We start from the raw sequence: 19,413 nt of genomic DNA, 5'->3' as shown, positions 1-19,413 counted from the left end.
TTTGGCTAATTAGAATTGCGTCTTCCTGGTTGCTCCGTATAGTCTATTACTTATTAGGCACCATTGGTCTCCACTCGCCAGAGGAGGTGGTAGGCACCTCTGAGGACGAGGTGGTGATCTTTTCCAGACCCTTTGGTTTGGCCGGTACAAGTGGTGCAGTTTTGGTTGTGTTTGTCGCCGTTGGTTTGTGGATAATTGTGGACCCTGGCCGGGGTTGAGGAGGTTGTGGGGCATCGACCGGAGTCGCTGTCGCCGACCGTGTGACCTGCATCGGCTTCCAGCTTGAAGTGGTTGAGGCTGGGGGAGATGCAACCGGCGCGGGTGACTGACTTGGCGAGGTCGTGGGGATATTCACAGGAACACGAGCAGCTGGTGCAGCCATTGCCGAATCTGGCGTAGCGTTCTGTGATCTTGTAACGGGCATAGGACGCATCGGCAAGGTCGGTGGTTTTTCAGCAAGTCTGCGAGCGGGAGGAGGTGGTGGTGGAGTTTCGTGCGAAGCAGTGGTTGGTTGTCTAGGAGGAAGTTTTGGCTTTTCATCCAGACTTATCAGAAAAGCTGTATTTGAGGAAGGTCTTCCACCATGGCCGTAATCCTCTTCCCTTCCAAGATCATTGAGGTCTATCAACGAAGAGCTCTCACCTGCGTGTTCAGACTTGAACTTCTTGTAAAGGTTCAATATTAGTCCATGCTTGATGTCGTTATCCACGTAAGTCACTTCGGCGACAAATGTTCCGAAAACAGGCTTGTGGTCCGAGAACATGACAGAGTCAATTGCCCCATAGTTTAGCTGGGACAGCTTCTTCCCTCTGTATAAGATACGATCAGTCCAAGAAGGAACACGTTGTTTGTCCGAGGTGTCATACACACTTGTTCCTTTGTCATACTTATAAGTAGGCGCAAACGTGATCTTCATCTCTTTGAATGTGGAAAACGCCCCGTCTCGTGATGCCATACCGTTTATCAGCTGGTCATGCTGAGCAAGTTCGTCAAAGTTTCTGCGGTCAACTCCATTCCTCACGCGATCATTGTCCAGCGCAATTCTGTAGTTCAAGTCACCCAGCCATATGACCGCCTCGTGGTCGAAAATGGTTCTATTTCTTGTGAAGCGCATCCCGTTTTTGATTGTGACATAATCATTCAGTCGCTCTTCAACATTGCTGACACCAGCGGCCAGATGCGAGTTGAGAACACAAAAAGGCGTTGCTCCATAGTCAAACCTGATGGCTACACCTCCTTTATTGGCTGTCATGCCTCCTAGTCCAGTCTTCTTGGATGTGCCCTCCACCTGTGTTACCCTTGCCATGTTTTCAGTCTTCACAAACAGAAGCAGCAGCAACGAGGCCAACTTCTCTGCACGGAGAAGAACATACGAAGACTTCTCATTATACGCAGCAAGTTGTTTCACCACAAGCTGCTGAAGGTAAGCCGATTTTGAATTGTCAGAATTCAGGATGTTGGACGCAGTGAGCTCTACAACCTCTTGGAAACCAAGAATGATGATGTCCGGTGAAAAATCCGTCCCCCCGTTCTCCATTGGGAACAACCAAGACTTGAGATCTCCAACTGTCGGAATTCCCGCAATATTGTAAGTGCCTGTGAAGACGGTGATCTGGTCTTTGGTCGTGAATTGAGACTTCACCTTTTCCAATTCGTCGTAAACGTATTCCGAGATCGGGTCATAGATCTTGACTGGAGACTGGTTAGAAAGCTTCCCCAGCAACATATCGGTTGTGTTCTGCTTTCCTTTATCCATGAAATTGTTGATATATATCCTGCTCACTGACTTGGTGACATCACTGAGAGCTCCTGCAAATCCCATCTTTCCGCTTCTGGAAAAACTGGATTTCAGGGCGTTGGTACCAGTGTAAATCTGAGATACCTGGTCACCATGGTCGGCCCATAGCGTGTTATGTCTTCCTGATATGTCTGTTTCGTAGCCATTAATAAGGCCTTTGCTGCGTAGGAAATTCTCCAGTGCGGCCCACGAGATCACCTGCTGAACCAGGTTTGTGCGGTCCAAGCAGTCAAGACAGTTGGTTCTGAAAATGCCTTGTTGTCTGCTTACCGTGCGACGGCCTGCCACATCATAGCAGAACACACCAAATTCGTCCATGGAGTTCCCTATCATCGGCAGAATGTTGGATGCCAAAGCGTATGTTTTGGAGGTTTCTTGGTGAAAATCAAACTCGGTCAGATACATCTGTTCTGGGTGTTTCTCGCTGGCTGCTAGAACATGCTTTCTGTATGTGCGACTCAGCTCTATCTCGGATGATTTGGTGGAAAGCAAATTGACGATATGGATGGGACCATATTTCTCGCTGAGCTTCTGAAAGTGTTTCTCAAAAACTGGTTCTGTGGCCTCGAAACTTCTAGTTATCTGCACCTTGGGAGATATCAACGCTGTGTCCTGCTCCCAGAATATCGGTATCGACCCACGTATCTGGGTGAAAGCGTATATAAACCGATCTGTGGACAGAATGAGCTCAGTCTCCACAAAGTTGGCAACGTTTCCCTCGTCGTCTACTCCACGAACATTGAAACGTGTGCCTGCTCGCTTCCAGGACTGTTTCGAGATGATCGTCATTTTGGCTCTTGCGCCCCGAATATGCAGGTTAAAGGTCTCAGCAAAGCCTCTTATCACGGTGGTGAGAAACATGTTCTCGTCCAAGAGCTGGGTGGCCCCCTCCTCTAGGTTGTTTCTGAAGGAAACTATTTCTTCCATCATGAACGAGTTCCACATGTAATCTTCGTGAAACTTGTCAAATGACAGCGAATGGGTGCCAATTCCACGTGATTGGAGCGTACTGGTCAAATCAAATCCGGAGCTGTAGAAGAACGAGCCATCAGAAAGCAACTTTTTGATCTCGAAACATGGATGTTGTTCGAACCTTGGTGGGGTTCCCGCCTGGTCATAAGAGTCAGAGCCGTGAACGCTCGGATAGCCGGTCGAGTCAATTTCCAAAAAATCCCACGAGTTTCTGTTGAGACAATGAAACTCCACGTTGTAGATTCTGAACACAGTTTCATTGGGTATTGGAGAGGCCACCTCTGCCTTTCCAGTAATCACTCCCAAAAACACATCCTTGCCAATATTAAGCAGACCGATGAATCCATATGCCCTATGATTGGACAATGGTTTGTACTGCTTGACATTGAGGTTCTTCTTGGGAACAAGCTCGATTCCACACTGATCCTTATCCGGAATGTACCTAAACAGCAAGGCATGGGTGTCGGAGACAAGAGCAATTGTCCTCGTTCTCTCGTTAATTAATGTTCTCATTTCCTAAACTGCCGAACTAAGCCTTTTCAACCGATCGAGTTGCCCAATTGCTTACAACTACTTGATAGATCTCTAGATAGTCTGACGTACTGTCATTTGGGCAGGTCACAATTGACTAAGATTGAGCATACACGACTTTTTCACCCGGACTTCGAGACGAAGTTGACCAGAGACGAATTTACACAGACATGCTATGGTTTTGAATTGTTTATAAGTATGCTGGAATATGCTGGAGTTAGGAAAGCGCCGTACGAGCATTCTCGTAAACCACGAAGGTGATACATGTAGCTGGGACTACCCGGATCAAGTTCGGGACGACACCTTTGTAGAAACCGGTGAAACCCTCTTTCTTCACCAATTTTTTTGCTACCTGGATCATGGTCTTTGGCTGGTCGATCGCTGTGTATCCTTGTAGTCGCGATCTCATAACCTGGAATGGATATAGGGCAACCGTGGAAACCATCTTAGATATGGCACTGGTGTAGATGTACTGGAAAGTGGTAAGATTGTCTTCTTGTTGCTTCAAAATGCTCGTCTTCATGGTATCATAGATGGAGAATTGTAACGCTCCTTGTGATACACTGATTAATGCTGGTGGTAGACCCTTCCAGAAACCCAGTATGCCCTCCTCTTTGAGGATCCTGCGTGCTCCATCCAGCGTGGATAAGTACGCACCTGGGGCTTTTCTCGAAGTGCTGATAATTCGGGTCTTTAATACCCATATCGGGTTCGTTATCAGTGAGGTTGAAATACCAGCAGCAAAGCCACTTGCTAAATATTCACCAGAGTCGAGTTCCTTCTTGCTACCCATTGTAGCGATAAGCTTTTTGTACTCGTAATAGAACATGAAGTACAATCCCCAAGCAGACGTACTTCCTATCAAATTAGGCGTTATTCCCCTGTATAACTCTTTTGTAAAAGAACCCACTTTTAGCTTCTTGGTTTCTGCGTCCACCGAGTTCGCAAGCAGCTCACCAGATAGCACCCGGATACGATTCCACGGCGATCGCCAGTTCGTTGTATCCAGCTGCATTCTGAGCTTCAAAAGATCCAATGGGTGTGTGATAATCGTAGTTATGAAGCCAGCAGAGAGTCCAGACAATGCTTCAACTGTGGTCTTGTTCAGAAGGTTCGGGCTAACACCTTTCGGTATTTCTCCCTGCTGTTGTATTTGTGACATATTCACTGGTGCGGTAGACAAAGTGAACTCAAATGATATGGTTTAGTCATGGACTAATCAAAAGTGAATGTGGTGAGTGGGACAAAAGAGGGCTTGAAAGAAGACAGATAAATAGATAGGCAGGTAAGGTACTCTATGCGTAAGCTGAGGAAGAGCTTTAGCGCAGGCCAATTTGCTGAAACTTTGAGGCCCGTTTTATGGCCAAAAACTTATATAAGGGCATGTATTTACGGGATTATATCTAGTTATAGCTCTGGTTGAAATAGCGTAAAAGTTTTTTGTTTTATATTATATACATTCCACGTTCATAGAGACTCCAGGTATTGGCCGGAGAGTCTGAGCTATGTTGAAGCAGTCTGCTTCAGCTCTAGTTCCAGGTCTCGGTCATCATGTACATGTCCATCTCGGGTCATTTCATGGGCTCAGATTTGTTCGTTTACATCAAACTTGGCAATGGCGACAGCAGGTTGAAGACGCTTGGTCTCTCTGCGGTGGACGACCATCCCAAATACAGGATGAATGGGATCCAGCCGTAGTGAGCGATCACCTTGGAGGTGTCCAAGACCTTGACAATTCTCTCTTTTGATTCTTCCGATAGAGCGTATCCAGACATGCTGTTGGTTGAATGGTGTTGATCTGTATGCGTTGGGCTTGCTGTAGTCTTCCGACTCGTCTCTCTAAGCTATGCTCTCCGAAAAATTCCCAACCTTGCGTGCGGAGGTGAACGCATAGTGCAGAGTAAACCTGAGCATGATATTCAATTAGATCTGTGTATGCTACGTCTGCGGTTCGAAGAGGCAATTTTGGCGGAGTTATTTGTAAACAATAGTTGTTAAAACCTGAGTGAACTACATTTATTCTATTCAATGTCGCTACGTAAGGTGGTAGACCTCGTTCTGCACTAGCAGCCAGAATGATATTGGTCGTGGACAACTCGAGGGTATTGCCGCAATGTATTCGTGAGAGGGATGCAAAACACAATGGTCGGTCAACTCTTCGATAGCGAAGAGTAGATTTTAATCTTTTAGATCATTGTTTTGATTGCAAATTGCCAATTGGTTTATTGATTTGTCCAAACTCGATTCATTTTTGCACTAAATTGGGAAATGAAGCCGACTTGGGTGTGCCGCACCAAAGAGGTCTGCCACTTCATCGCGTGCGTCTAAGAATTTTTTTATAGATATGCATACCCTAAGCAGAAGCACCCACAAAAGATTAGTTTTCCTTCCTAGGAAACGCAGGCCTTTTAATTCACAAACAAACAAGGAACATCATCCTATCGCATACATCTCTTCATCTACATCATGGGATTAGCGGCAACAAGAGTCAAGCAGAGGTTTGGGTTCGATCCCAGAAACACGAACTGGTCGAATGACACTTCTCGTTTTGGGCACAAGCAGCTGGAGAAGTTCGGGTGGAAGACTGGAGACGGACTGGGACTTGTAGCTCATGCAACTACAACCCATGTGAAAGTCACACTCAAAGATGACACATTGGGGCTTGGTGCCAGATTGGCAAAAAAAGAGAAGGGTATAGAGAGCGACTCTACTGGACTGGATGATTTCCAGCGGCTTTTGGGAAAGTTGAATGGGAGAGAAGACGAAATAAGCAAGGAACTGGAGAGAAAGTCCAAAGACCGGATCATCAATGGAAGGTGGGGAATCTCGTTCGTGAAGGGAGAGGTGTTACGGAGTACGTGGGATAAAGAGAACAGGACTTTGATTAATGGCAAGCCAATACCGACTGAGTCAGAGATAAACGACAAGAAGAGAAGAAGAGACGAAGACAAGTCTGAGCGGAAAAGCAAGAAGGAGAAGAAGGAGAAAAAGAGAGAGAAGAAGGAAAAGAAAGACAAGTCTGAGAAGAAGGAGAAGAAAGAAAAGAAGGAGAGAAAGGAAAAGAAGGAAAAGAAGGAAAAGAAGGTTAAGTCAGATGAGAAAGAAAAGAAGGAAATCTCGTTGAAAGTGAAAGAGTCCGCGCCTTCCCAGGTTATATCCACGAGACTGGCCGCTAGACAGCGGTATATCAGGCAGAAAAGAGCTGCGGTGATGGACGAGAAGGCCTTGAATGAAATTTTCATGGTCAGGAGTTAGCATAGTATAGAAATACGAGGATATTTATGATTGAAATGTAGGTGTTATGTAGGTGGTGAGGGTTCTCCACCCTGGTTTACAACTGGTTTTCTAACTAGTTCTTTTCACTTCTCCCACTAGTGCCTCAACGTCTTCTCAATGCTACTCAAAATCCCAACACCATCAATGTAATCGTCCCATTCTTCCTTTACATTTAGCTTCTCGACGTTGTTGTCCCAGTCATAGCCTTTGCTCAGAAACTCATTGTACCCGAGGCAAGAAACACCACTTTCTTTCGCGAGGTTGGTTTCCTGTGACCAGATCGCCTTGTAGCAGCCACCGAGTGCGCAGGCATCACTCAGATCAGCCTTGAAGTTGCCGTTGAGAGGTCCCAAAATCGACGCGAATTTGGAAACAATGGATACGTTCTTGGAAGCACCACCGACATAGAAACACTTGTTAGGGCGCGACGACAAAGCCTTGGCATCCTGCGCTTTTCCATCGGATCCAATCTCCCCATACTTGGACAGAATCTCTGCTATCATCTCGTCGTGCTTTGTTTCGTCCCCAGACCTCTCATCGGCAGTGGTGCTGGCAAGCATGGGGCCAGCACGCAATCTACAACTCAAAGCTTGTCCTTCAACAATGGCAGCTACATCGTCTTCGGCTGTCCACTCAGAATTGTTATCTGTGGCATCAACTTCTACCAATGAATCCGTGTAAGTGTATCGTCTCGTTTGTGCAGAGCAGTTGGGGATGATCTCACCTTTTGGGAAGTAGACGCCGAGCTTTTTAGCGGAACCTCCGCCGAGAGGCTTTGCAGAATCCAGCAAGGAGTCAAACTTGGTCCAAGAGTTCTTTGGTTCGCCAAACTTGTGGTTCACCTCATCTCTGATTAGTTCCCTTGCAAGCGAACCATTGCAGTAGCAAAGCATTCCCATAAATGAACCGGGGATGGTTGGGTGTTTGAAGATGTGGTAGTTTGCCGATGGAACATACTGGTCTGTCACAAGTAGTACAGTGGTAGATGTACCCATAGAAACCAGGATGTCGTTGTTTGCAAGTGGTAGGGCCAAAATTGTGGCCAAATTGTCACCTGTGAAGGAGAAAATTTGGGCGTTTGCGTTAAACCCGTACTTTTCCACGAAATACGAAGAAACCGTCCCCACCGGATGAGGGCCAATTGGCTCAAGGTCTCCCAATTTCTTCTGTAGATCAGCCACACCGGACGCGGTTTCTTCAGCAGAACTTCCATCATACTTCGGGTGAACACCCGCAGTGACTGCAAGCAATTGTGGATCGTATGCCGACTTTGAGATGTCATATATATTCATTCCACACCCATCAGCCTCCTCGATTTTGGTGATGGTTCCAGCAAGAAGAGAACTCAAAAAACTTGAAATAAGTGAGATCCTGGCGGTCTGACGGTACAGGTCTTTGTCAACACGGGTTGCAAGCTTGCGGATCTGCGTTCCGGTGAACCTGTAATGGGCCCTTGAGCCAGTGATCTCAGCCAGGGCATCAGGTCCACCAACGGAATCCTCAAAAATCTCGAGTTCAGGACCAGTAGAATGATCCTGCCAATTAGGCGAGTTCAGAAAAGTGAGAGCCTCGGGGCATAGCTGGTCTTTGAGCGGTTTTGAAGCTGAAAGGTTGTTCAAAAGCGATTCGGCCTTTTCTGACCAATAGACAGACCCGTGCTGCTGGCAAGAACCGGACATCCCACGGACATCAGCAAAAGGAAATCCATCCTCCTTCATCCGGGTGAAAACGAGATCAAGTGCTTCGATCCACATTTCCACGGGTGCGTAGATCTCGCCTGTTTCTTCATTGGAGTGAACACCTTTGTGGACACCATAGTGGGGCAAATCCGCATCAAAATCGACCCTATACGTCTTGTGAGCAGATAAATTCGCATATGCGGAGATCACCTTGAGTTGTTGCGTAGAAAGATCAAACCCCAGAAAGAGGTCTGATGTTTTAGACTGTAATTCGGACATGACTAATTGACTACCTCAATAGAGCGATTGGACGTGGCAAATCTCACCGGATTAGCACGATACTGTTTCCAGGGCGGCACCACAATAACAAGGTCTAAGATCAAAAAAATAGCAAAAGCGTAGCAAGTCAGCTTGACGTTCTGAGTAACAAAGCCTATTAAACAAGAAGCCACTGAACCAACTATCAATACCGTGTTCGAGACCGATTCTGCAAGTTGTTGGCCCTTGAAATCAATGTTTCCCTCAAATTTCGAAACTAATTGATCCATCAGGAAGAAAAAAGGGTAATAAAGTAGGAAGAAACGGCGTTTAACTACCGGCTACAGCACAGACGACTTTGTCTTGTTGGCCAAAAGCGATGGTGGAGGAACGTTTCCGGATCGGGAAATCTAGCGCGGCCCACGCAAATCAGGTCGTGCGTGGATTGTGGAGTGTGGAGTGGTGAGCTAAAAGTTTAAACCTGCCAGACATATCTACGAATGTTCGAATGATAAGGATTATTGGGAAGGATTATCTATTGAGGTGCTAAGAACAAGGTGAACTTACATTAATCGCATTTGACCTAGTAGAAGTCAAACTTCATTCTGGCCCATCAATAATCGCCTTGATGGCCTTTCCAGACTTCACCACTTCGTAAGCCTCGATGGCCTGTTCAAACTTGAACCGGTGTGTCACCAGCTCCTTGACCTGGACCTTTCCTGAAGCGATTAAACCGACCGCAGTCTCGTAATCACCAACAGAATATCTGAAGCAGCCCTTGATGGTGAGTTCCTTTTCGCCTACAATTCCCATGGGGAACAATCCTAGGTTCTCCTTGCCCATACCAACCTGGACATATCTCCCTTTTGGTGCGAGCAAATGCAATGCCGAGGCAATACAGTACTCGTTTCCAGTAGCTTCAATTGCAACGGTGGCCAATTGGTCGCCAAAAGCTGCCTTGTGAAGCTCCTTTGTTTCAGTTAGTGATTTTCCTCTATCCCCTGAAGAGTTGTAGATGTGTGTAGCAACACCAAGCTTTTTGGCAAATTGTAGTTTGTCTTCAACGATGTCAACGATCAGAACATCAGTAGCACCGAAGGCCTTTCCTACAGCAGCAACAAGCAATCCCACTGGACCGGCTCCAAAAACAACCAATTTGTCACCAAATTTAACATCTGCTAGTCTGCAAGAATGGACTCCAACAGACAGAGGCTCGACCAAAGCGCCCTCCTCTAATGTAACATGATCGGGCAATTTCACACAGTAATCCTCTGGAAGAAGATAGTATCGACATAGTGTTCCATCGTAAGGGGGCGTTGCGGCAAAAGCCATGTCAGGGTCGAGGTTGTAGTTGCCGCTTTTGTATTCCGCGGAATACCGTGATGGTATACCAGGCTCACAGGCAACACGATCGCCAACTTTGAGGGTCTTAACAGCCGAACCGACCTCAACAACCTCACCGGCAGATTCATGCCCGAGCACCATTGGGGCAGTAACCACAAATGAACCACAGCAACCGTGGACGTAGTAATGGACGTCCGAGCCACAGATTCCTGTTTTTTTAATAGCTATCTTGACATAGTGAGGGTCTTCGATTTTGGGAACTGGTCTGTCCTCAATGACGATTTCGTCAATTTTGTTGAGTACTACTGAAGGATTGAGCAAGGTCATGACGGCAACTCTTGAAAGAAAAGGTCAGTTAATTGGTGTTTTCAAAACGGCCACCTTCATCTATTTATGCAAGTTGGGCTTGGGGTGCATCTTGCGGGTGCGTTACCCATTTGAGCGAGTCAGATGGTGGGGTTGGGGTTAATTCGTGGGCTCGTAACGCAGGAGGAACCCCGGATCGTCGAAAGCTATCAATGACAATATTCGAGGAAAGGTGGTTTGGGCTCAAAGCATTGGAAAATTGTTAGCCGTTTTAAGGAATTGATTTGCAGTGCTTCCTGCTATAAAGATCGTATTGGTTTTGGTTATAATCTGAAAATGTATAAGTGTAGAGATAATCTCCTGTTGACTCTAGTAGGTGAGTCTCGTGATGATTGGAGAGTTGAGTTTTTCTGGCCATGAAAGCTCGAAACAAACCTTATTTCGGGGTCGGCGTCTTTTGTCGTGTTTCTTTCATTCAAGTTCCAACTGTGGGGTTTCACAGTAAATTTACTCAGACTTTAGCAAATCAATACCTGCGGCTCAGATGCTTTTGCTTACAATTCTGTAAAATCACTGATTTTCACACATATTCCACTTTTCAAAATTGGCTATTTTCAAACCTAGCACTAAGTCACCCAGCACTAAGCTATTTTACTTATATTTGTACTCAATCACTTAAACCGCAGATAACGAAATTCCAGCAAGTTCGTAGATTCCCAGTATGTGCTGACATAAGCAGGCTATGACTCTGCATCTACGACCCCGGGCCGGTGAAGGAGGTGAAAAATTCTTGACCCAGTCTCTGATCAGCAACACTCCAAATATTCTCTAGACTTTCCAAATGAGGGCCTTCAAGAGAGTGCCGTTGCCGCGATTCAAATCCACAGCCATTCTTGAACGGTTTCCGGATCTCAGGAAGGATGATATCCTTCCCAACGGCCGGCCCGACTATGTCAAGCTTATCCTCACGTCGAAGGTGTACGATGCTATATCCGAGTCTCCAATCTCACCTGCTCCGGCACTTTCTTCTAGACTGGGAGTTGATGTGGTCCTCAAGCGTGAGGATCTTCTCCCAGTTTTCTCCTTCAAGCTGCGTGGAGCATATAACATGATCTCGCAACTGTCGCCCGAACGTAAGGCACAGGGTGTTATTGCATGCTCAGCTGGAAACCACGCACAGGGCGTGGCTTTTTCGGCAAAAAAGCTGGGAATTCCAGCCACAATTGTGATGCCCCTAGCAACTCCCAGTATCAAGTACAATAATGTGGCGCGTTTCGGTGCGAAGGTGGTGCTTTCGGGTCAGGACTTTGACGGGGCCAAGGCTAAATGTGCTGAGATCTGTGAAAGAGAGGGAATGACGGACGTTCCACCCTTCGAACACCCATACGTTATTGCAGGCCAGGGTACAATTGCAGTGGAGCTTTTGCGCCAGATCAGTAGCGACAAAATCCGCGCTGTGTTCTGTGCCGTTGGTGGTGGAGGACTTATTGCCGGAGTTGGATCGTATCTTAAAAGACTCGCTCCACACGTGAAGGTGATTGGTGTTGAGACGTACGACGCATGTGGTATGTACGAGAGTCTCAAGGTTGGTCATCCTGTGACACTGGACTCGGTTGGACTTTTTGCAGACGGAACAGCAGTCAAGACTGTTGGGTCTGAGACCTTCACCGTAGCCCAGGACTGTGTCGATGAAATCGTGCGGGTATCCACCGATGAAATTTGTGCTGCAATTAAGGATATCTTTGAAGATACACGTGCCATTCTAGAGCCTTCTGGAGCGGTTACCGTTGCTGGGCTGAAGAAATATTTGCAAGAACATCCCCACGAGAATGGCACATACGTACCAGTACTATCCGGGGCGAACATGAACTTTGACCGGTTGCGTTTCGTGTCTGAACGTGCAGTTCTGGGTGAAGGTAAAGAGGCGTTTTTGTGTGTTCAAATCCCAGATGTCCCCGGCACTTTTCTCAAGCTCCAAAAGATCATCCACCCTCGTTCCGTGACGGAGTTCTCTTACAGACTGGATGGCTCTAATGGAGGTGTGGCTAACGTGTACACCTCTTTTAACGTGAATAGGGGTAAAGAGGAGCTGAACGAGGTATGTACTGAGCTCAAAAAGGCTGGTTTCAACGCGCTAGACATAAGTGATAACGAGATGGCCAAGAGTCATGGCCGTTACCTCGTTGGGGGGTCTGTTGCCGATGCCGACGAGCGGGTATTCTCGTTTGAGTTCCCAGAGAGACCAGGAGCTCTGACAAACTTCCTGGAGGGACTGCGTAGCAACTGGAACCTGACTCTGTTCCATTACCGTAACCAGGGCCATGACATTGGAAAGGTGTTAGCCGGTATTTCTGTGCCTAAGGAGGACTATGAAAAGTTCGACCAGTTTCTCGAGAACTTGCACTACTCATACCAGGAGGAGACTGACAATGATGTCTACAAGTTATTCCTGAAGAAGTAGGGGATATACATAGAGAAGCCTAAAGAATAACTGGTAATAAACCATGTAGAACTGTGACCATGGGGTCAGACAAAAGCCAGTTGCCTGTCAGGGCAATGTGATGTCTGAGTCTCGAATGAGAGCAACCCTACCTCATCACAAACATCCAATGAATCCCCATTTATATGTTAAGGTCTTTACTCTTTTTTTGTGACCTCCTCGTTATCGTGCTGCACGATGATTGCCTGATTCGGAAACGGGGTGCAGTCGACACCCCAGTCAAATGTGGAGAAACTGCCGAGATTTGCGATCGTATATAAATGCCTCTGGATTTCCCTGTGGAGTATTTCAATCCCACATCTGTCATTGTTTTTCTTTCGTTTTTCGCAATGTCGCAACTTCCAACTCTTAAATGGGGTATTATATCCACGGGGATGATCTCGTCGTGGTTCACGACTGATATTTCTATTGACAGACCAGATGCCAGGGCTAACCACGTAATTGCGGCTATTGGTTCTAGCTCTCCAGAAAAAGGCCTTGCATTTGTGGAAAAGTACTTGCCTCACATTAATACACCACTAATCCAGACCTATGACGAAGTATATTCCAACGATGACGTGGAGTGCATCTACATTGGATTGCCCCACTCAATGCATCATGAGCACGTATTGAAGGCCCTGAACGCAGGTAAGAACGTTCTGTGTGAAAAAGCTTTTTGTATGAATGCTCGTGAAGCACGCGAGATGTTTGCTCTGGCAGAGAAGAAAGGGCTTTTTCTGATGGAAGCCATGTGGACAAGGTTTTTCCCCGTAATTCACGAGATTCGGGATTTGCTGTTCGAGCAGAAAGCGCTTGGAGAAATCCGCAGGCTGATCATGGACATGTCATTTGATGCCAAACTTGAAGCTTTGAGTGATGATGATCGCATGAAGAACCCGCGACTCGGGGCTGGGTCAGTGTTGGATCTGGGAGTGTATGTACTAACATACTCTAGGCTGTTGCTCGACTCTGGAGTTGGCAATAAGGCCGCAAAGTTTACCTCTACAGCTGCGATGAAGATTCGTGGAGGTGTGGATTTGCTTACGTCGATCTTGGTGCAGTATGAAGAGACTGGACGCCAGGCGGTCCTGACGTGTGGTCTCGAAGTCGCAGGTTCGCAACCATATCTCCGCCTCAGTGGCACTAAGGGGTACATTGAGTTATGGGGATTCAACCAGGCCAGTCCAAGAAGATACCGAATCACCTACACCGACGGAAAAGTGGTAGAAAAGAAGTTCGATATACCCGGATATGGACTTTACTATGAGGCGGACGCAGTTGCTATTGACATCAAGCAAGGTAAAACCCAAAACAATCTGTGCCCACCCGCAGAGTCTCTGTTAGTCATGGACACAATCGACAGCTTGAGAAAACAGAACAACCTGGTCTACCCAGACTTTGACTGAGGACCTAGGTACACTGTATACATCCTTTTGAGAATCGATCAATCACGTGCTTAATTATATGGACACGACCTTATCAATGCGCGCACTGACACAAATGGCAGAGCGTCTTTGTCAGGTGATGAGCGTTAAAGTTTGGCAAGAGAGCTGGCTGCTAGGAATGTGTAGATAAACTGGACACAATGGCAGGAATAACCGTTAATTGAAAGAGACCTTAGATCCGATAACAAACTCAATAGGAAAGTATTCACGCTTGGACAGCGTTTACCGGGAATTGCCCTTCCGACAAAGCATCGGAGAGTGACGGGCGTGACATCAGATTTTACGCGGGATGCGCGTGGGGCCAATCCATGCACTCAAGCGCCACTAAAAGTTCTCTGGATCGGGAGAATGCCTTGGACATCCTCCAGGGACCTACAGAATCGGTCTCTCGCACCATTTGCCGTTGCCAGCGCGGCTAGCATCACTCCGCGACCCGTCTCAATTAATCCGGTTCTTGGGAGCCTCACCCGTTATAAGCCGTTCACGCCGGTAGGCCCGCGATAACTAAGTCCACCCAACAGCTCTACCAATTTGCCAAATTTTAAATATTCAAATCAAAACCGATTAATAGTATGGTTCCCAATCATTTTTACGGAAAGCCGCCAAATATCAGCCAAAATCCGGCCACAATTCTCCCAAAATTCGCCCATTAACCGCCTAAACGATCTGTTAGCCCCGGAAGCACCCGTGCAGCGGCATCACCAGATTAACATACCACCCTGCCATTTCGGGATACACCGCAACCGCAGCAAGCGCTATAAAGTTCGGCCCTCTTCCACACTCCTTTTATAATTGTATCTACGAGTATACGATTGTTGCACAATTTACAATTACTAACAACAGATCTAATACAATGCCACAAAATCTTCCATCAGAAATTCCTCTGGGTCGCTTCATCTTTGAAAGGCTACACCAGCTGGGGATTGATACGATTTTCGGTGTCCCTGGTGATTTCAACCTCGCACTGCTCGACCACGTTTATGAGGTTGAAGGACTGAGATGGGCTGGAAATGCCAACGAACTGAACGCTGCATATGCTGCCGATGGTTATTCGAGAATTAAGGGTATCTCGTGTTTAGTTACCACCTTTGGTGTTGGTGAACTGAGTGCTCTTAACGGTATTGCTGGAGCCTATGCCGAACATGTTGGACTCATCCACATTGTTGGTGTTCCTTCTATTGCTGCAACTCAGAAGCAATTGCTGTTGCACCACACCCTTGGAAATGGTAACTTCACGGTGTTCAGAGAAATGTCCGAAAACATCTCTTTGACTTCCACTGTTCTATCCGATCTGGCCACTGCTCCTTCCGAGTTGGACCGTTGCTTCAAAGCTGCTGTGATCCACAAGAGACCTGTTTACATTGGAATTCCAACCAACTTCTTTGAAGACGGAGTTGCAAGCAGTTTGCTAGACACTCCATTGGACCTTGCACCAAAGCCTAACGACGAGGAGGCCGAAGACGAAGTTGTTGATACCATTCTCGAGATGGTCGGCAAGTCCAAGAACCCTGTTTGGCTTTTGGATGCGTGTTGCACACGTCATGATGTTAAGGAGGAGGCCAAGCAACTTGTTGACATCACCCAGTTCCCCGTCTTTGTGACTCCAATGGGTAAGTCCTCTATCGAAGAGGATCATCCTCGTTTCGGAGGTGTGTATGTCGGAACATTGTCCAACCCAGATGTCAAGAAAGCAGTTGAGAGTGCCGATCTTGTTCTGTCTATTGGTGCTCTTTTGTCGGATTTCAACACTGGTTCGTTTTCGTATTCGTACCAGACGAAGAACGTGGTGGAGTTCCATTCGGACTACTGTAAAATCAAACAGGCTACCTTCCAAGGTGTCCAGATGAAGCATGTTCTCGCACGTTTGATTGCCTCCATCAAGCCCGTTGTCAAGTCATATACACCTGCCGTTGTGCCTACCTCTCCACAGGCCTGGAAAACCATTTCGCATGACCCATCGACCAAGTTTACCCAACAGTGGCTTTGGTTACGTATTTCTTCGTTCTTGAAGGAGGGTGATATCGTTCTGTCCGAGACAGGTACTTCTGCCTTCGGTATTATCTCTTCTCACTTCCCAAAGAACACTGTGGGTATTTCTCAAGTTTTGTGGGGATCCATTGGATATACCGTTGGTGCAACTCTTGGTGCTGCTATGGCTGCCCAAGAGATTGATCCATCTAAGCGTGTGATCCTCTTCATTGGAGACGGTTCTCTTCAGCTGACAGTCCAGGAGATCTCGACAATGGCCCGTTGGGGTCTCAACACCTATCTGTTTGTTCTCAACAACAACGGTTACACCATCGAGAGATTGATTCATGGTATGACGGCTCAGTACAACGACATCCAGATCTGGGACCACCACAAGATGCTGCCTTTGTTCTCGGGTAACCACGACTACGAGAATCTGAAGGTGGGTACTGTGGCTGAGGTTGAGGAGCTGTTCAACGATGCCGAGTTCAACAAGCCTAGTAAGCTGAGAATGATTGAGATCATGCTTGACGAGAAAGATGCCCCAGACAACTTGGTGAAGCAGGCCGAGATCACTGCGAAAACTAATGCCGCCCAGAATTGAGATCCGAGATCGGCAATGAGATTTATAGAATGAAATTTAAAAGAATTACGAGGTTTTGAATGAGACCAGTAGAGTACAATGTAGAGCGTTGGTGAGGAGGAGTTAATGGATGACGCAGTATACTGCAGCATACTGCAGTAAAGTACAGCATAGTGCAGCTCAAGAGATGGTATGCGGTAGAGATCAAAATAAAGTGCACAACCATGGAGATACGAAAGCTTACAACAGGCCAGACCTCCACAATTAAAAAAGCTTCGGGAACAGATCGCACAACCCGATAAAATGTCTGACTAATATCAAGTCAAGCGTCCGTTTCGCCTGTGCTGTTCTTCACTAATCCTCAGCCATTGCACCCGAGGTTCCTGCTAAATTTAAGTAATTCATCGTCAAATTAAACACACTATTGATCACTCTTTAATAAACACCTGTTACCTAATCCTGATCGACCCCTCCCTAGCAAACTGCCTTCCATGAGCCGCACCAGTTTTAGCTCAATAACGTGTACCCACCGAAGCACAGAGCTTCTAACCTCTCCACGATTTCAAAATCGCCTCCCTCAAAACAACCCCCTTCTGGCCTGAAAAGAATGTGACTAGGCCTACTTCGTTCCCAACCAGCCCAACCAGGTTCGCGGGCTATTAAGTACTACTTCAATCGTTTCCGCACTCTATCGATAGGGGGTTTTTATTGAACCGGTTTTCTCCCCCCTTTTTATCCATCCTCTTGGCATCGCTCCCCTTCAGCGCCCCTTGACTTGTCTACCATTGCTGCCCGCCAGTTGCACCAATTTCTGCTTCTGAAGATAGAAAAGCGCCCCTTTCAGCTCTGCCGATCCAGATTTGTATTCCAACTTATTTGCCGCTAAAGTTTTACTCTTTACACAGCCATGGGCAACCAATCCTCGAAGCCGAACAAGGGCTCCAACTACCCGGCGTTCACTCGGTCCGACACTTCGACATCGGTGCGGTCCTCGAGGTCAACAAGGTCCCGGAAGTCCACCAGCCGAGAGTCTCAGTTCAGTGATGCTGCCTCGTTCAAAACGAGCCATAGCAACACTCTAGAGACGCCGCCAAACCTGAGCCGAAGGAACTCTCTCGGAGTTAACACTCTGGCAGTAGATGTGGCTAATCTCTCGGTCCAAGATCCCGGAGATGACTCGGAACTACCGCCTTCGATGGTTCAGGTAGCGCCGAAATCGCCAATTCTTAAGAGCGAACGCTCGAGCTCCTCCTTACAACACCTCTCTATAACGGCGCCTATTGCGCCCGACACCCATCGGTCAAATTCAAACGAGTTTTCAATCCGTTCACATTCACCAGCCGCCTCTTCGCACCGCAGCAATTCATCTACGCCGGTGTCAGCGAGTTTCCCATTGGAAGATGCCCCAGTTGAGTACGGGATTGACAGGCCGAGATTGGCGAGCAGTCACGAGCTCGACTTGGAAAGCACCATTCAGCGACTGTTGGATGCCGGTTATGCTGGGAAACGTACCAAAAACTTATGCCTCAAGAACAGCGAGGTTGCGATCATATGCTCCAAGGCGCGAGAAATTTTTCTCTCGCAGCCGTCTTTACTGGAATTGAGTGCCCCAGTGAAGATTGTAGGCGATGTTCATGGCCAGTTCAGTGACTTGATCCGGATTTTCACCAAATGTGGGTTTCCACCCGCTTCAAACTATCTGTTTCTTGGCGATTATGTGGACAGAGGCAAACAGTCATTGGAGACGATTTTACTTCTTCTATGCTATAAGATCAAATATCCTGAGAACTTTTTTTTACTACGGGGAAACCACGAGTGTGCACAGGTCACTCGTGCTTACGGTTTTTTTGACGAGTGCAAAAGGCGCACTAACCTGAAAACGTGGAAGATTTTCATTGATACCTTCAACACGCTGCCGATCACGGCAGTTGTGGCGTCCAAGATATTCTGCGTTCATGGAGGACTTTCGCCAGTGCTCAACTCCATGGATGAGATCCGTCGTATCAAGCGCCCCACAGACGTGCCAGATTACGGGTTACTGAACGACCTATTGTGGTCTGATCCAGCGGATACGTCGAACGAATGGGAAGACAACGAGCGAGGTGTCAGCTACTGTTTCAACCGTGTAGCGATCAACAAGTTCCTCAACAAGTTCCACTTTGATCTCGTGGTCCGTGCCCACATGGTGGTGGAAGACGGATACGAGTTCTTCAATGACCGATCTCTGGTTACGGTGTTTAGTGCGCCCAATTACTGTGGTGAATTTGACAATTGGGGTGCAGTAATGAGCGTCAGCGAGGAGCTTTTGTGCTCTTTCGAGCTGCTGGATCCACTAGACTCGGCCGCACTGAAAAAAGTTATGAAACAGGGCAAATACGAAAGGATTGCTGCGGGCAACCGATCCGTGGGGTCGAGCCCTTCGGCATATCCGAACCAGTCCTACTAATGATGATGAGTTTATACCGTTTATTTTATTCTGTTTGCTGGTGTCATTGGCTTGACGTGCATGAATTGGTTTCGCGTTCGGCCCACCCTTGGGACCGTTCTACTAATCATGAGTTGTAATGAACTCATAAAGTTTGTTGTTTATCGTAGCAAATGTGGGGCCTGTGACATTGTTGAAAGATTGAGTATGACTAAATTCAAGATCATATGCGATTATCTGAGCGGTTCTCTTGGCATATTGACCGCTTTAGGTTATCATTAGGTGGTTTACCATGCCATCTGGAAGGATGGTTATGCGAGGCTAAACGAGGTCATATCATTATTGATAT

General features: G+C 47.1%; 11 protein-coding genes across 11 annotated transcripts; 5 read left to right on the top strand and 6 right to left on the bottom strand.

Moving 5' to 3' along the window:
* Positions 1–46: 46 nt before the first annotated feature.
* Positions 47–3,283, bottom strand: KUCA_T00001444001 (uncharacterized protein; the record flags this gene model as incomplete). Its single annotated transcript, XM_022603623.1, has 1 exon — positions 47–3,283. The coding sequence occupies one exon, from the start codon at positions 3,281–3,283 to the stop codon at positions 47–49; it is 3,237 nt and encodes a 1,078-aa protein (XP_022457486.1).
* Positions 3,284–3,518: 235 nt separating this feature from the next.
* KUCA_T00001443001 (uncharacterized protein) lies at positions 3,519–4,463 on the bottom strand (the record flags this gene model as incomplete). Its single annotated transcript, XM_022603622.1, has 1 exon — positions 3,519–4,463. The coding sequence occupies one exon, from the start codon at positions 4,461–4,463 to the stop codon at positions 3,519–3,521; it is 945 nt and encodes a 314-aa protein (XP_022457485.1).
* A 436-nt stretch (positions 4,464–4,899) lies between these two features.
* On the bottom strand, positions 4,900–5,076 carry KUCA_T00001442001 (uncharacterized protein; the record flags this gene model as incomplete). The annotated part of the gene is made up of 1 exon (XM_022603621.1): positions 4,900–5,076. One exon carries the CDS (start codon positions 5,074–5,076, stop codon positions 4,900–4,902), a length of 177 nt encoding a protein of 58 aa, XP_022457484.1.
* A 691-nt stretch (positions 5,077–5,767) lies between these two features.
* On the top strand, positions 5,768–6,556 carry KUCA_T00001441001 (uncharacterized protein; the record flags this gene model as incomplete). The annotated part of the gene is made up of 1 exon (XM_022603620.1): positions 5,768–6,556. One exon carries the CDS (start codon positions 5,768–5,770, stop codon positions 6,554–6,556), a length of 789 nt encoding a protein of 262 aa, XP_022457483.1.
* Positions 6,557–6,672: 116 nt separating this feature from the next.
* KUCA_T00001440001 (uncharacterized protein) lies at positions 6,673–8,535 on the bottom strand (the record flags this gene model as incomplete). The annotated part of the gene is made up of 1 exon (XM_022603619.1): positions 6,673–8,535. The coding sequence occupies one exon, from the start codon at positions 8,533–8,535 to the stop codon at positions 6,673–6,675; it is 1,863 nt and encodes a 620-aa protein (XP_022457482.1).
* Positions 8,536–8,537: 2 nt separating this feature from the next.
* KUCA_T00001439001 (uncharacterized protein) lies at positions 8,538–8,804 on the bottom strand (the record flags this gene model as incomplete). Its single annotated transcript, XM_022603617.1, has 1 exon — positions 8,538–8,804. The coding sequence occupies one exon, from the start codon at positions 8,802–8,804 to the stop codon at positions 8,538–8,540; it is 267 nt and encodes an 88-aa protein (XP_022457481.1).
* A 310-nt stretch (positions 8,805–9,114) lies between these two features.
* KUCA_T00001438001 (uncharacterized protein) lies at positions 9,115–10,185 on the bottom strand (the record flags this gene model as incomplete). Its single annotated transcript, XM_022603616.1, has 1 exon — positions 9,115–10,185. The coding sequence occupies one exon, from the start codon at positions 10,183–10,185 to the stop codon at positions 9,115–9,117; it is 1,071 nt and encodes a 356-aa protein (XP_022457480.1).
* Positions 10,186–11,005: 820 nt separating this feature from the next.
* Positions 11,006–12,625, top strand: KUCA_T00001437001 (uncharacterized protein; the record flags this gene model as incomplete). The annotated part of the gene is made up of 1 exon (XM_022603615.1): positions 11,006–12,625. One exon carries the CDS (start codon positions 11,006–11,008, stop codon positions 12,623–12,625), a length of 1,620 nt encoding a protein of 539 aa, XP_022457479.1.
* Positions 12,626–12,924: 299 nt separating this feature from the next.
* On the top strand, positions 12,925–14,049 carry KUCA_T00001436001 (uncharacterized protein; the record flags this gene model as incomplete). The annotated part of the gene is made up of 1 exon (XM_022603614.1): positions 12,925–14,049. The coding sequence occupies one exon, from the start codon at positions 12,925–12,927 to the stop codon at positions 14,047–14,049; it is 1,125 nt and encodes a 374-aa protein (XP_022457478.1).
* Positions 14,050–14,941: 892 nt separating this feature from the next.
* On the top strand, positions 14,942–16,660 carry KUCA_T00001435001 (uncharacterized protein; the record flags this gene model as incomplete). Its single annotated transcript, XM_022603613.1, has 1 exon — positions 14,942–16,660. The coding sequence occupies one exon, from the start codon at positions 14,942–14,944 to the stop codon at positions 16,658–16,660; it is 1,719 nt and encodes a 572-aa protein (XP_022457477.1).
* Positions 16,661–17,546: 886 nt separating this feature from the next.
* Positions 17,547–19,085, top strand: KUCA_T00001434001 (uncharacterized protein; the record flags this gene model as incomplete). The annotated part of the gene is made up of 1 exon (XM_022603612.1): positions 17,547–19,085. The coding sequence occupies one exon, from the start codon at positions 17,547–17,549 to the stop codon at positions 19,083–19,085; it is 1,539 nt and encodes a 512-aa protein (XP_022457476.1).
* Between the last annotated feature and the right edge of the window lie 328 nt (positions 19,086–19,413).

This window comes from Kuraishia capsulata, genomic scaffold (assembly GCF_000576695.1).
Source record: "Kuraishia capsulata CBS 1993 genomic scaffold, Kuraishia_capsulata_scaffold_2, whole genome shotgun sequence".
NCBI classification, from domain to species: domain Eukaryota; kingdom Fungi; phylum Ascomycota; class Pichiomycetes; order Pichiales; family Pichiaceae; genus Kuraishia; species Kuraishia capsulata.
Note: the sequence above shows the minus strand (reverse complement) of the source record. Positions and strands in the feature narration are given on the sequence as shown.